The sequence below is a fragment of the Lolium rigidum genome, chromosome 7 (genome assembly GCF_022539505.1).
Source record: "Lolium rigidum isolate FL_2022 chromosome 7, APGP_CSIRO_Lrig_0.1, whole genome shotgun sequence".
Classification (NCBI taxonomy): Eukaryota; Viridiplantae; Streptophyta; class Magnoliopsida; order Poales; family Poaceae; genus Lolium; species Lolium rigidum.
In genome coordinates, this window is record NC_061514.1 from 252,515,622 (window position 1) to 252,531,055 (window position 15,434).

Genomic DNA, 15,434 nt, shown 5'->3' on the forward strand with positions numbered 1-15,434 from the left:
CCTAACAGATACGCAAGGTGATAGAAAACCAGCACTAAAGAGGCCTAAAAACCAACGTGAAGTTGATCCCGGAACAATCCCTCTAGAGCTTAGTAAACCACACCTTACGCACTACCGGATCCTTCAACCCGTTTATAAGGCCTAACCATACGGATATCAAACCAATCCTTGAAGAACAAGGAGTGACAAGGTATTAACTTATCAATGCCTACGAGTTGTAGACTAGGGTTTAGTTGGAAGTAGAGGGCAAGTAGATCTCGAAGGTTTCAGCCGAAAAGTACTCGACGATTATGAAACTAGGGTTTGAGAAACAATGATTCCATCCTCTCTTTGTCCCTCGACCCCCCCTTATATAGGAGGTGGTGCCGAGGGATTCGTATTGTACAGGTTATAGAGTCCGGGTAGGTTTCTAACTCCTCCCGCAAGATTACAAATATTACTTCCTATTACAACTCTAGCTTTCCTTAACAATATCTTGGGCTTCAGAATCTTCTTATTCTTCGAGTAGTGGGCCTTCAGTAAACCCCGGGTACTATCTTCGGCATGACGGGTGCCGAGCAGAAGGGGACCGCATTCTGGCGCCGTATCTATGAATACTTTCATGAGCATCGCAAATACGGACTGGAGCCATTTGAGAGCGACCGCAGCGACATATCGCTCCAAAAGAGGTGGGGAACAATTCAAATGGAATGCAACAAGTTCCAGGCGGCGTATGATCACGTGAAGCGGCTCCCCGTTAGCGGCTTGGGCATCAAGGACTTGGTATGATTCTTAACCTCAACATATTCATCCAACGTTTGCACATATGTTTATCGTTCTTGTCTCGCTTTGCTCCAGGTGTGGCAAGCTTTGGAATGGTACAAATCGTCCAATGGAGAAAAGACCTTTGCCTTCCCTCATTGTTGGAAGATACTCCAAGGCACCCCCAAGTTCCAGGAGGGGTACGAGGGGTACATGGCGACCTTGACTGGCAACAAGACCGCCAAAGATCCGACGGTCATTGACCTTGATGGTGGCCAGCCTTGCGGTAGCTCCGCTTCTCGTGCAAGTCGTCCTCGCGGCCACAAGGCAACCAAAGCTGACTTGAAGCGTGATGCCTCGTCCATGCTATTGTTTGGCACTTTGAAGGAGCTGCATGCCGATAGAGAGGTGTCCACGGACAAGAGGGATGAGAGAAGGCGCCGGGAGAAAGATGAGGACATGAAGAACTACTTCGATGTCCAAAAGAAGAAGCTTGAGATTGAAGAGGTCAAGGCCAAGACCAAAGCTAGAGAAATTGAGCTCAAAGAGCGAGAAATTGAGCTCACAGCAGATCGGCAAGGGCCCAAGAGGTGGAGTTGAAGGCGAAGGAAGTTGAGCTCAAACGCCAAGCCGAGGACAACCTGATCATGAACGCCGACTTGACCAACATGAGCGAGGCGAAAAGAGCTTGGTTCGAGAAGAGGCAGAAGGAGATCCTAGAGCGTCCAAATTGAGTTGACAATCTCAATTTGTAATTTTTATATTTGTTCGAACTATGGCACATTTTATTTCTTCATCATGCAACATTTTATTTGATATTATTTTATGCTATTTGATATTAATCTATAATTGTTAGATATAGATACTATTTATAAGTATATGTGGCCAGATGGCCTATTTCCCAAAGAAATACGCCAAATGGCCAAATGAGTGGCCGTTGCGTTGGGCGCAGCGTGCGACCCAAACGGACACGCGAACGCGGGGCGCTGTTCTGTTGTCCACGCGGACACGCAAACAGCCCAAAACAAACGGTTCAACGCGTCCGTTTGGGTCGGCCGGCTGGAGATATCCTTACTGGGCTGCTACAACGCAGGGAGCCCGCCGTCAATGTTAGCGGTGGTGGGTTCGATAAGCACCAATGTGTCTATAATTAATCGACACGCGGCCGCTTACCCTCTCCTCAACCTCCCCCTTTCCCTCCCCCCTCGGCGATGAGCAGGCGACCTGGCCCCTCTCTTCCTCCTCCGGCGAAGAAGCCGAAGGGTGAAGGTGAGCCGCCGAAGGGTGAAGGTGACCCACCGAAGGGTGAAGGTGACCCACCGAAGGGTGAAGGTGAGCCACTCGTCAATACTCATCCTCGTCTCTCAATCTCACCTACTCGGCAGGGATAGCTAATGAGGATGTGAAATGAAACCCTAGATTTGCAGTTTGGTTCCGATCCCACAGATCTGGAAACTCTGCTCTGGTCCTTCCCCTCCCCCGTCGAGTTGGGTAGGTTAAAGGGCTCCTACTCCTATCTCGGGTAGGCAGGTTTCACGGGCTTTTGGCTGGGGGTGCCGTGGGTTTGGCGCGAGGTGATCTGTACTATGGCACGGGTTAAGGTGTTTTGGCTGCCGGCGCAGTGTAATAGCTTTCGATGTTCCAGTAAGTGGGCTGGAACAGTTGAGCGCACTGGCTACTCCATTTGGACAATAGCTAGGGTTCGACATCTTACAGTGGTAGCCGCGAGAGATCTGGATCAGGTGGTGCGAGGCCCGGTCCACCAATCCAGTGAGGGATGGTCGAAACTGGTGTTCCCTGTGGAAGGTCCTAGGGCCCTTGAGATCTGTATTCTATACGTTTTTTCTTCGTAATCATGGTTGCTTAAGTTTGCTCTACTTGCTTGCAGATGATATAATGTCCGTGCTGTTTGAGACACCCTCTGGTTTCGCAATTTTCCATTGCTGTGCCTCACTCATTGAGGGCAAGGATGTCCTGGAGGTACTATGTTGTTCCTTCATTGGTTACTGATGTGCTTGCTTGCTCTTGTTGTCTGTGCCATCTTACGTAAGTTTCTCTTTCATCCTTTGTCTCCTCCAGGGTTTATGGGTCAAATTCACGGATAATTTCGATGCATACCGTGTAAGTGTGTGCCCCTTCTTTCCTTGGATTCCCTTCCTTGGATTGTTATTAACTTATAAATTATTTGACACCAAACTAATCCAGCAATATTGTCACACTATGATTGCATGTTTATGTTTTTACTCTATTTATGCATTGGGGAAGGAACATGAATACTCTGTTCATCACTTGTTAAATAATTAAGATGCTAAAAACGATTTTCCACATAAATAATTAGCATAGGTCTCTACGCTAATGCATGCGTGCCAGAAACTGCTTTTGCTAAATGGCCATCATGGGCGTAAGGAGATTTCTAACAAATCAGTTCGAACAGGCAGAAACTGGGTTTTGCTATGCACCAAAACTGAATGTAACTGCTACCTAAGGATGATTTAGACGTCCTATGCTGCTACTACTGAAGAACATCACTGTAGTCTGTTGTAATATATCGCATTACCTTTCTATATGAACTTTTGATGAACGAGGACTTGAAAAATGGGCACATCTTTACGGTTGAGATATACCTACTGAATAATCACCCCCTTTCCTGATTGAGAACATGCTCATCCTTGTTTATTTTTTTATCAGCTTGTTTGGCTAAAGCAATTTAAAACATTCGAGGACAAGTCCAGCGCCATTATGCAAAATGGTGTTAACGAAAGGCTTAGTAAGATGATCATGAAGTTTCACTTTCCATGGAGCAAACTGGCTGTTGCAAAGCCTGAATATAAAGAAATCGTTGAACTCTATTTGGTGAGTACTCCCTCCGGTCTGATTAAATTGACGCGAGAGAGCACATGTAGCTTAGTTAGTACTGACGCCTGCGTCGATTAAACACGTACTGAGGTAGTATAAGCTAGTGGTTTGCCTATATTTTTTTGACTACTTTGATCACCATTTTTTTGCGTTTGCTTCTTTCAGAATATATCCTGTGTGCATGGTCCAGCTGTGATGGAGCTAATGTGGGGCATACAAAATTGCATGCAACTTTTGGTGCCTATGGAAAAGCAAAAGTTGACTGAAGCAGACCGCCTCCCAATCAGTGAAGGACTTCATGCTCTCTTGAGTCGTTATGGTTGTGTAGTGAAACCAGAGATGGTGAGTTAACTACAGTTGCCATGCCTTTTTCTTTATAGCTCTCTCACTGGTATGATAGCTTCTGTGCTATCGTTTAGAGTTCTTCACTTCATACCAAAACTTTTTATGTAGCTTCCATAGAAAAATTATCCTTTTCTCCGTTGCTTTAGTGATGAAGTAATCCTTTGTGTATCCAGGTCAGTGAGGAAATTGTTAATGTGGCTTCTGCATTGTTTTGGTGCGAATCTGTTGAGAAGGAAAATGAAACACCGTTGCGCAGTTTAGGCTGCCTCATCAATCGCGTGTCTGGCATCAATTGTGACAGCTGGTCCTTCCTGACAATTGCAACAGCTATTCAGGTGATATGGTGCCCTGAAGAAATTGCTGGGCCTTGTGAGGTAGTTATGCGCTTTACTTTGTGAATGTCTTCCCCAGCTGCATGCTGTACAATTCTTTGTAACTCGCCAGTGACATAAATGTCCGAATCATTTCCCTTTTCAGGAGTTTTCAGCAAAAAAGATTTCAAGGTTGTTTGAAGATAGAGATACATATGATGCTTATCTGGATAAGTATGAATGCGTGCGAACCTCTGTAGTTATGATAAAAGCTCATGATGTTAGGACAAGGAGCGAAAAACGATTGAAGTTCTTGGTCGAGCAGGCCAAAGCATCTGAAGCTTAACAAGTGGCTGTAACTGTTGCAGCAGTGAACTAATTTGACTAGTAGAATGCCCGTGCTTCGCCACGGCCCTTTAACATAGTGTCAAATGCATATACGTGTAAATAATACATGCAAATATTAAAGTATATAAAATAAATATTTAATACTTAAAATATTTAAAGATCCACTTCGCACAATTCATTTTGTAGAAGAGAAATGACTGAATACACTATTTATTAAAGCCATGGTCCGTTGACGCGTCTAAGGTATTGTCTAAGGTATTCTCGCACGATCTCAGGAATGTTGTCTTCAACTTCATTAGCCAGATACTTGAGTATGTGTATCAAAAACTTTTTCCTTAGCTCGTAACCATCCTGCACAACTGGTATATCATGTTAACATGAAGTTTTCTTCCCACAAAAAATATAAGATTGTGAACATAGAGTACTCACGCTGCAAACTGGATGAACAAATCTTTTACCATCCCATGAAAGCATAAAACTAAATACTAAGTATCCAAAACAATTTTCTGCAAATAAATGGAACATATCATTATCTTGGTCATTAGAATGACGATAAAATAAGCTGCTTGTAAAGATAACTGAGAAAAATCACCTGTCGGGGCTTGTTGGTATTGGGATATTGTGAGGATATTTACGTGGCCAGAAATAAATATCGGAATTCCAGCCAGGTTGCGCTATCTCAAGAGCATCATTTAGATGGAATGAACACCTTTGTAATTTTAGTTGGTACCTCTCTTATGATAGAGTTTCAGAACATGGGTCTAAAATACATACACGACACTCATGTTTGTCGATGGTGAACAAGATGAAGTGGTCAAGAAATGCGTGTGGTAAAAAAATCTGCAAGTGGTGAGCATTAAAACACATAAATCATGTTAATAATGGAAAAGAGACTAACTTACCATGTTGCATGATGATATATTATGGTCTATCCCAGGCCAGCTATGAAAAAATGTTGCCAACTCCTTAATATCTGGCTTAACACGCCAAAGTGGATGTTTTCTACCATGGAGTATCGCCGACTGAAATGAAAAAAAGGTTTAGAACCATAACAGTGACAATAAATATGCGATTATAATAACTTACACAAAATCTCAAGTCCATGTTGTGCACGGGAGGCTCTATAAAAAATTGTATCTCATCACATGCCACTATGCGCACAGCCATGTTGAAACAATCCTTGTCCATTGGCTGGTCCATCCCGAGTATGTCCTGAATTTGCTTTAGAGTTAATCCTAGTGGATAAGGTGTGGAGCTTCGCACCCATTCTTTTCGCAAAATAATTGATAAGAATAATGATATGATAATAATATGTACCGACGCTTGTTCAATATCTTATGAGGCTTACTTTAAACATGTTGCATCGTCAATGGACATGATGTATTTGCATATCTCGTCAACAAACTCATTTGGTTTGGTGGACAAGGTGCAAATAGGAAGCTGGATATTTTCTTTGGCTACATCTCCTTGGTGTTCTTTACCTAGGCTTGGCAATTCCGTAATATCAGAGTCGGATCCATTTTCTTGATCTTTAGATTGATTATATATTGGACTCGCCTCTTATTTTGTTTAGTTCCGAATCATGCAATATGGCAATTAATTTTCTTCGGAATGCTTTCATATCCTCCTACAAAGTAGTAAGAAACATTGATATTGTAAATTAATAATTTAAGATGCAAGATACTACTAACGGTCTCTAAACAAAAATAATACCGAGTGATGCGATCGAAAGCATATCGCCCGTCCAATATTCCATAAAGTTTAACATGAACAACCCGCACGATGCGCTACAAAATTAGCAAATGTTATAGTAGAATTTCATCTAGACAAATCAACATAAAAATATTAAAACAATCATTAATCTAGAAAGATTTTCGGTATATCTTCTGCGAGTCGGATGTTGCATTCCTCGTCTGTCTCCTCGGTGCCATTTCCTACCCTCAATAGGTAATCTGCAAACCACTGGTCGTTATGCGCCCTCATGTTGGTGACAAGCCTTAGCGGGCGCATTTCCTTCCGCGAGGTACGAACTCCGCAGGGTCGCCTCGACTATCTGACCTCGGCTCCCTTTCCTGACAACCGGAAGCACCTGCCTGAAATCTCCACCAAACACGACGGTCTTGCCCCCGAAAGGCCGGTCCCGTCGGCCCATGATGTCACGCATGCTCTTGTCCAGTGCCTCAACCGCTTGCCGCTTTGTCATTGTGGCCTCATCCCATAGGATGAGCGAAGCCATCCTTAGGAGCTTGGCTGTCCCACATTGTTTGGTGAAGTTGCACGATGACCCTTCTGCATCAATGTTGAGTGGGATCTTGAATCTCGAGTGGGCGGTCCTACCTCCAGGCATGATGGAAGCAGCGACACCTGACGTCGCTGTGGCCACTGCGATCTTTTTCTCACCTCGAACTTTAGCAAGCAATGCCCTGTACGAGAAGGTCTTCCCAGTGCCTCCAGGACCATCGACAAAGAATACACCCCCTTGGTCTCGGTCGACTGCGGCCAATATTTCGTCATATGCCCTCAGCTGCTCGGTGTTCAGTGAGGACGCAAGAGATTTGTCATGTTCATCAACGACGCTAGCCATTTCCTCAATGACCTCCCTCGCCTCCCCTTCCGTGTTGTCATAATTATCATCAATGTCCGGAAGAGGGAACGACTTTATGTCTTTGCCCATGGACTGCAGCATGCCCCTGATGTCAAGCAACACCTCCTGCTCCACCGCGGTAGGGCACGTGTGACGTCGCCTGAAGTCATCAGACATATCCTCTAGGTGCCTATCCCATAGAACGCGAATGTCGCTGGCCTCACAGAATACCAAGATTTTCGCGAATAGCCTCCTGAGCGAGACTGGCATGGCCCATTGGGCTGACTCAGTAAGACACTGGTCGAGGGTGTTGTCGGCCTCGATGAGACCCCTCCTCTCGGCGGCCTGCCGAAAGTTATCACATAGCACACCGTCAATCGTTTTCAGGTCTTGGAAGGACCGGGAGCCTGTTACGTGGTTTAGAAGCACCCTTAGAAAGTACCGATCCCCCTCGGCAGGATTGGCTGAAACGATTCGTCCTACTTGGAAAACCCGGTTTTTCCTCTTCTGCCATACCTTTGTTGATAGCCATCTGAACATTCCTGGAAAGTCCTTGTACAGAATATGTCTTGCATCATCGCGGTCCCGGTTAGTCTTGAAATACTCTGTCAGCATAGACTTGTCCGCGCCATCACTGGCAAGAACATTGTTCAGGTCATCTCCTTCTTTGAATGTGACTCTGTGCATGCCCTCCAGATGTAGCGGTAGCTGTAGGACCGACGGGTAGTTCTCACAGAGAATGAACCCGAATATCCTCCACATTGCTTCCGGAGGAGTAACCCACCTCGCGTCAACGAATCTCTTGATTTCGTCAATGTTACCTTGAGCGTCAGGTATGTCAATGTTGAACGAAGTCTGATCGTGGCCCTTGTATATGTATTTGTACAGGTACTTGACAGCCTTTATGCTAGAGCACACCTCCACGTTGATGTGGCAGTTGAACATGCGGAGCAGGTAAGGGTTGTAGGGCACTACCCATCTGTTGTCTAGCATCTGACCGCGGACCTTCGCCGAACTTCCATCTTTTCGTCTCCTGTACAGAGGGTAGGAGTCCTTTCCCTGTACGGTGGTCTGGTTGAACTCCCGAGGGTACCTGCACTTGCACTTCCCTTCTTGCATGCACACGTTCTTGGGCTTCAGCACACCGCATGGGCCATGCATCATATGCTTGACGACCATGGCGTAAAGTTCAGGGTACTTATGCTTGTCAGGAAGCTCGGCGGATATGACACGATCATACTGTTCTGGCACAACAAGCTTATATCTTGAATCCATGATCAACAGAAATGGGCATGTGGCAGGCCCCTCTTTTGGAACTCTACCACGTAGACGTACGCCTTCACAACGCCTATGATATGCTCCTTAGTCAGCATATCTTTCATGGTCTCTAGCTTGGCCCCGAAGACTCGGGCCACAAGATCGGGTCGGTCTCGCGCGGTTTAGCCAGGAAACAACTCATCCCGTATCTCCGGCCGCTAGGATTGCGGGTCATCGTCGGGAAGACGTCGAGCTTGCCGTACGTCGTCACCAATGCCATGGCATCCATGTGCCTTTTCTTCATGTCTCTGTAGCACCCGTGGAACGTACCGGGGAGAACAGTCCTAATGCCAACAGCGCTTGCTCGTGTCTCCCCAGCCGTGATGCTATCAACAATGCCTTTATATAAGTCGGCACGTATCTCCGGCTGGTGCTCTTCGAACCAATTTAATCCGCAACCCTCGATCTTTATGTACATGTCGACCGCCCATTGCCGGAATAGGCGCCCTCCGTGCGCATGGGGTTGAATATCGCAGGACGCGTCTGTAGCCTGTAACAATAGTAGTCACTGACGGAGACACAAATATTGCCACTACCCTCTGCCGAAAGATTTCAAAATGAATGTTAGACAACATGAGAATGATTCTTTCTCTAAAAAACACAAGCATCTTAAATAGGCGAACCTTCATTGGCACCACGGTTTGCTCGTGGTAGCTGCGCAGCTTCCCAAGACTCTGCATGTTTGGGAAGATTTGGATGCCAACCAAGCTCCCCCTTGGGGAAGAAGAGGGGATATGACATTGGGTCGTAGCACCCTGCGTGGCTTGTATGCTCGTACCTCTCATTGTTGTTCCCGTGCAGGGGTAATGCTGCGTTTGAACCTATTCACCGTGTCGCTCCCCTCGACCCGGATGGCAGCCACCTCGGACGCCATCGGTAGATTGTATCGCCTTTGGTCTAGCTTTTGATCGGTGTTCAGCTCTATCCGGTAATCCCGGAGGTTGTCCCTGTGGGCACCCAGCGTCCTTAATGTCTCGGAGTAGGGATTTGCTCTCATGATGTTCGTCAACTTCCGGACAACCTCCTGGTCCAGTTGCTTGGTAGCTTCCTTGCGATGGGTCAGGCTGGGATCATCGTCGTAGAAGTACAACTGCAGATGTTCATGACGAGAGCCGGGCCCGAAAGAATGCACGTTACGGTACAAAGAGCCGTTCGCCCGGAATGTGTAAACCCCGGAGCTCATATTCGTGCGAATCGTTGTCGAGGGTGACGCCAAGCGTTGTGAAGGCGAAGTGGCCGTTGAAGAATCGGATACTTTGTCGAAAATGTCGAGAGTCCGCATCCGCGCTGGACCATAACCTCATGAGCTCCGGGATAGGACGTTGTTCAGCTAGTCTGATTTGGCCATTTCGACAGCAGAAACCAGGGGGCTCATGCTCAAACCTCTTGGCCTTGCAGTTTATGCAATCCGGTACTTTCTCCAACATGTGCGTGCTGTCTGGTAGGTTTGAGTACACAAAGTCAAAAGGATCGACTGAGCCCACGCCGGATTCGTCTGACGGATCATCGATTTCCACGCCATCATCGTCAGAACCTACATGCATAGCGTGTCACAGACTTGTCAATGATACCGCGAAGGAAGGCAACAATGTCGCCTAAAACAACTGGAAGACGTACCTTCACCGGCAAACATGCAGTACTCCTCGTCGTTGGGTTCGTCAGCGATGGCATTGTCGTCAATGATACCGCTAAGGAATGCATCAATGTCGCCTGTAACATTTTTGAGGCGTTAACCATCACCTATTATTGCGTGAGTAAATATATGGGTGTATATTACCATCAGTCCCGAGGGTATACGCCGGTGTGCTCGTTGAAGGGGAGGCAGGAGTAGAATCAGCTGTGATAGGTGAGGAGCGTTTCGTGACTTCCGGGTTAACAGCTGCATCTGGGCGTGACATTGCGATGGATTGAGCACATGGGGTGTTCCGCCTAGCCTCGGTGTTTGCTTTGCGTCGATCCCGCGCTGCCTCCCTCCTATCTTGAGACATCCCCTGCCTACGTGCTCTTTGGTTTGTATTGATGGTTTGTCGCTGCTCACTTGTTAGATTGCGCCTACTATCTCTTCGACGTGCGTTCTCTTGTTCCCGCTCAGCAGGTGTTGCCACTGTCCTGTTTGCGCGTCTATTTGCATTAATCTCTTGCCTCTCCTGAAGAGTTAATCGTTGTCGACGAGCTCTTTGACGTTCACGTGATGTTTGTTGACTTGGAGGTTGTCTGTCTGCAAGGATGACATACAGTTTGAGCTTTTCAGTATTATAAAATTATTATAAAATACACACAGCTCTATTTAAATAATATACATATTCAATTGGTTTCATGTCATACCGTTTGAGCTACCCCCGGGCGATGGAGTGCCTCCTATTGTGAGTGTACTTTGAGTTGCAATGGGCAGTCTCATTTGAGCTCGTATGTCTGCGTTTGATGCATACTGTTAACGATGATAATGCATCCTGAAACTTATGCAGTGAAATAAGCTAAGTCAAAGGACATACCGTTTGAGCTTTCCCCAACCAATGGAGTTCCTCTTATTGTGAGGTTACTTTGAGTTGGAAATGTCCACGCCAATGGTGTCCGATCATCATCGTCCGATGACAGAACCGTCTCGATCTGCCAGTGGTTCACGTATGAAAAATCCCGTTTGTGGGCGTGACAAACCAATGGCTTGTGATCGGTTTGAAGAGCCATTCTCAGCAACCACTGTCGACATGGGCACACCAGCTTATCATTGACAATGTTCAACACCATTTAACAAGGTGCACTAATATACACATACCATTTTTTCCTTTATCTATTAGTTGATTTGGAAAGTGTGACATTTTATGACCCGCAAATAAGAAAAGAAAAACAAGTCACTGAAAATTTTTATATACCTGTGCATTATTTACACGTTTGTTTGATCATGAGCAACTTGCTCCTGCAAATTTTATAAGTTGATTCCAGACTGATCATTATTTACCTTGCTGCCAGGCTTGCTAACGATTATATACCTGATCATTATTTATGCAGCTGCCAGGCTGCACTGTACATCACCAACCAGGTGTGCTTTCTATTGTGATTGCAGATGGATTAAAATTGACATAATATATTTACTTGACACTTACTTAAAAATTTACTTGTGAGTATAAGGTGGTTTTGTTTGATAATTGATACACCAAATAGAAAATTTACTTATTAGTTGATATGTGCATTTCATGTGGCCTTGCCGCTGCCACTATTTCCAGCAAGGGTGAATTAGTGTGAGCAGATAACACATTAATTTTTTTCCTTGTCGCTAGCAGCCAACTGCTGCATATCTACAAGGAAAATTTGTTGAAAACAGAGCATTTTCAGAAAAACAGAGGGTAGTTTTCAGATTCATAAGTAGAGAGCAGAGTGAGAGGGTTAGACAGTGTATGATGTTGGAGCTTACCAGGATGTATTCACACTTATAATATTTTTAGTTCAGTTGACCTGGCCTTGTCATTCCATATGTTTTCTTTTCTACAATGTTTTATACATGTTCATAATAATTTGATAGGGCAGAACTTTAACAAGCCGATGGTCTTATTTTTGGCACGTGCGTTTTAGTTGCAGTTAATTTTTATTTCTACACAAGATTATTTTCTCAGATTTTCTCATGAACTTTATGAGTGCAAAGTGAGTTTAAAATATTTCCCTAATGTGTAAATAATCTTCCATGCTTAAATCATTCACTTGACTTAGTACAATTTTCTTTTCTGTTACCGCTTGTGTGGGCTTATGATTTGTGATGATATAGAGAGGTGTGAGCTTGACAAAAGGTGTGATTCTGATGATGTAGAGAGGTGTGAGGGCATTGCAAAGGTAGATTGAAGTTGGACCGTATCAAGCCTGTACATTTAAAATATGCAACAAAACGAAAGCACGACCTGATGTGTACACGTACACACCATGTTGCACATCTCATCTTGCTTTTCTGGAACAACAAATATATGACCTGATTGCATAACTTAAATAATACTGCGCCTCTACATGTGTACACTCTGTACATTTGTTTGATCATGAGCAACTTGCTCCTGCAAATTTTATAAGTTGATTCCAGGCTGATCATTATTTACCGATGACGGAACCGATCCGATGAAGTTCTCCTTGCTTTGATGAAGATGATGGCCGTCAGTGACGAAGACGGTGGCCAGCAGCGACTTTGGTCAGGGCGATGAAGACAAGGTCCCCTTGCTCGATGAAGACGGTGGCCGGCAGCGTCTTTGGAGAAGGCGATGAAGACTTTGGTCAGGGCGATGAAGACAATCGAGGTTATAGCGATGGCTCCTTATGCGAGGCAGTGGCGGCCAAGGTCCCCTTGAACGATGAAGACGGTGGCCGGCAGCGTCTTTGGAGAAGGCGATGAAGACTTTGGTCAGTGTTATGTCAGGGTCTTTGCTACGCCTAGTCAGCGGGATGTTTTTTGAAATATTGTTGAGAATGTGTAGGATCCGGCCAGTTTGTTGAAATGCTGTTGAGAATGTGTAGGATCCGATTTTTTGAAATGTTGTTGAGAATGTGTAGGATCCGGCAATGTGTTATCCACGCCTAATGGAAGTTTGTTGAAATGCTGTGTGATCCGAACGTTTTGAAAAGTTGTTGAGAATGTGTAGGATCCGGCCAATGTGTTATCCACGCCTAATGGTTGTGTTATCCACGTCTAATGGTTGTTTTGTTAGTTGAGTTTTCTTTGTGACGTGGGGGTATTATTGTCCATCCTGAAAATGTGATACCAGACATTCACCAGTTTACTCTTAATAGTAGAGATGTTACTCTGATGGGAGTTCAGATTGTAGTATTATGAAACAGATGCTGATCTCAGTTTGCCTAAATTACTCATCTTTGGAAGTCTAGTGTCAGTCTGACATGGTCACTGTATGGCCCTATCGTTTGTCTGTAAGAAAAGATAAGTACTGTTAAATTTAAGCAGACCTGTTTAATTGGCTCATTAACTTGCTTGTATTCGATGTGTTTTCCATAGCATGGTCTGAGGCCTTCAACCACAAACTAATTAAACTTATAGATGAAGGTTGTCCGGTTCAAACCGTTGACCTGCTGGACCGCACCTGAGTTTTGGTACCAATTGGGTAAAGGGGTGGCTTTTATATGGTGCACCCCCATGGAGGCCTCATAGCGGTTTGAGATTGTGGTCGTCGGATGGATCAAACGCGGACGTTGCTGGGGAGTTGTGTCCCTTGAGTAGAAACTAGCAAAAAACCCGTGCGTTGCTACGGCGCAACCCAAAATTAAATGAACTAACATTTCAGTATTTTCAAATCCTTACGTCAATCGAATGCATATTTCTTGATCGACATGTCTTTTTGTACATCGCAATAGTGAAAATCACATAAAATGAATTTTAAACGAGTAATGGTGAAAATCATATCTTGCCCGGGACTCTATTGCCATTGTCGCCGAATAAAACATGTGGATGAACTCCTTAGCCCTATTCCAGCCCGACCGATCTGCATGTTCTTTAAATCAATGTTGTCATAAACATGAAAAAACAAATTACAACATTTTACTCTTGTGCACCAAATAAGTGTGGCCATCTAAAATAGCTCAAATGCATCAGCTACTCTGAAACTACTCACAACGAATATTTCTTGAGAAGAAACTAATGCTCACAATCTAAAAATTAAATGGCATAACTGATGAAACTGTCATCTGAATTCTACCACAATATAGATGATTTGTAGTTGAGTTTAACTTCATCAAACCAGCAGTTCTTCTCACTGTACCTGAATTAGTATCAAAATTTCAGTGTAATTGCTAGGAATAGGGAAACCAAGATGATTCTAGAACACAAACAATGTGAATGCAATCTAGAGTTCAGAGAGCATCTACTCCCAGCGGTGCTAGCTAGCAGGCAAGGAAATGGGGAATTGCTTGATCACGTACCAGGGGATCACGACCGCCCAGGCCTGGAAAATACGAACCCATCATTCTTTAGTGCTATTCTTATCTGTCGGTTCTCTGTTTCTTTGAATGCTTACGCATGTAGATCCATCAACCTCAGCAGAATAGAAGCCTAGCACCAGCGGGCTCGCGAGTGCTTCTCATGAAGCTGGCGAAGCTCCATGGGCAGCTGCACAAACAAACAGTTTCTTTTATGGAATTGACTCAGTAAGCCCTGTGATCTAAACCAGCAACAACAAAACAGGGGAACCAACCAACGCCAGTACTTTCAGTCGTCACTGCCCACCGCTGAGCCACAAGTTCCTCTCCAGGCCATCGACTTATTCGATTCCGCGATTGAGTCTGAAGGCAAGCTCTTCCGATTCCCCTACTTTCTGCATCCCATCGCTGCGCTAGCCGGGAACTCCGGGCCGCTGCGACAGCGAGCTTCGCGCTGTGCTGCCATGGCCTCCCGCCCGCCGCCTGCCTCCCCATGGAGTAGAGCAGCTCGACGCGGTGACGAGCTGACGACGGCGGCAAATCCACGGGAGGCGGCGACCAAATTGAGAGACACAGGAGACAAGGCTCTCGACCACCACTTGGAGAAGGTAGATCGGAGATGGGTTGTTCCATTCCTTCCGCAGGAGGAGGCCGGTTGCGCTGCTCGCCGGAGATCGAGGGCTGGCAGCCGGTTGGGGGAAGAACGATTCGAATTTCACGTCCAGGAGAAGTTCGGTCGGGTGGGAAGAGAAGGAAGAAGCGAACCAGTACTCCTGAAACTTGAGAAGTTCTCACAGAGCACCTGCGCGCACACCCGAGTTTCCTCCCCCCGTCTGTGTGCTTTGGCCATGCCGCCGTTGACCATGGCTTCGCCCACGCGGCTCCTCCGGTCAACCGAACTTGCCATATTCATCCTCGTGAGACGCTAGTTCTTTTTCCCCACTCCCCGATGTCTCTCGTGCTCTCTAGATCGCCGCATCAGGCACCCCGGCGCAGCCTCCAGCTTCCGCGGCGGATTCATCCAAGCGAATCAA

At 45.6% G+C, this 15,434-nt stretch overlaps 1 protein-coding gene across 4 annotated transcripts; it reads left to right on the forward strand.

Annotated features, from left to right (window-relative positions):
- Positions 1-1,897: 1,897 nt before the first annotated feature.
- LOC124675494 (nucleolar protein 58-like) lies at positions 1,898-13,450 on the forward strand. Of its 4 annotated transcripts, XM_047211571.1 has the most exons (8): positions 2,110-2,547; positions 2,630-2,721; positions 2,821-2,862; positions 3,430-3,594; positions 3,763-3,939; positions 4,116-4,316; positions 4,420-4,635; positions 13,268-13,450. In XM_047211571.1, exons 1-7 carry the CDS (start codon positions 2,328-2,330, stop codon positions 4,597-4,599), a joined length of 1,077 nt encoding a protein of 358 aa, XP_047067527.1. In that variant the 5' UTR covers positions 2,110-2,327; the 3' UTR covers positions 4,600-4,635; positions 13,268-13,450. The 4 variants fall into 4 exon arrangements, with proteins under 4 accessions (XP_047067528.1, XP_047067529.1, XP_047067530.1 ...); XM_047211572.1 differs by lacking the exons at positions 2,110-2,547; positions 13,268-13,450 and adding an exon at positions 1,898-2,073 and having other exon boundaries at positions 4,420-4,735; XM_047211573.1 differs by lacking the exons at positions 2,110-2,547; positions 13,268-13,450 and adding an exon at positions 1,899-2,052 and having other exon boundaries at positions 4,420-4,735.
- Positions 13,451-15,434: the final 1,984 nt, after the last annotated feature.

Coding starts and splice junctions, on each gene's coding strand:
- LOC124675494 (XM_047211571.1), top strand. CDS start 2,328: ATGGCACGGGTTAAGGTGTTTTGGCTGCCGGCGCAGTGTAATAGCTTT. Junction 2,548..2,629: donor ACTGGTGTTCCCTGTGGAAG/GTCCTAGGGCCC, acceptor ACTTGCTTGCAG/ATGATATAATGTCCGTGCTG. Junction 3,595..3,762: donor AAATCGTTGAACTCTATTTG/GTGAGTACTCCC, acceptor TGCTTCTTTCAG/AATATATCCTGTGTGCATGG.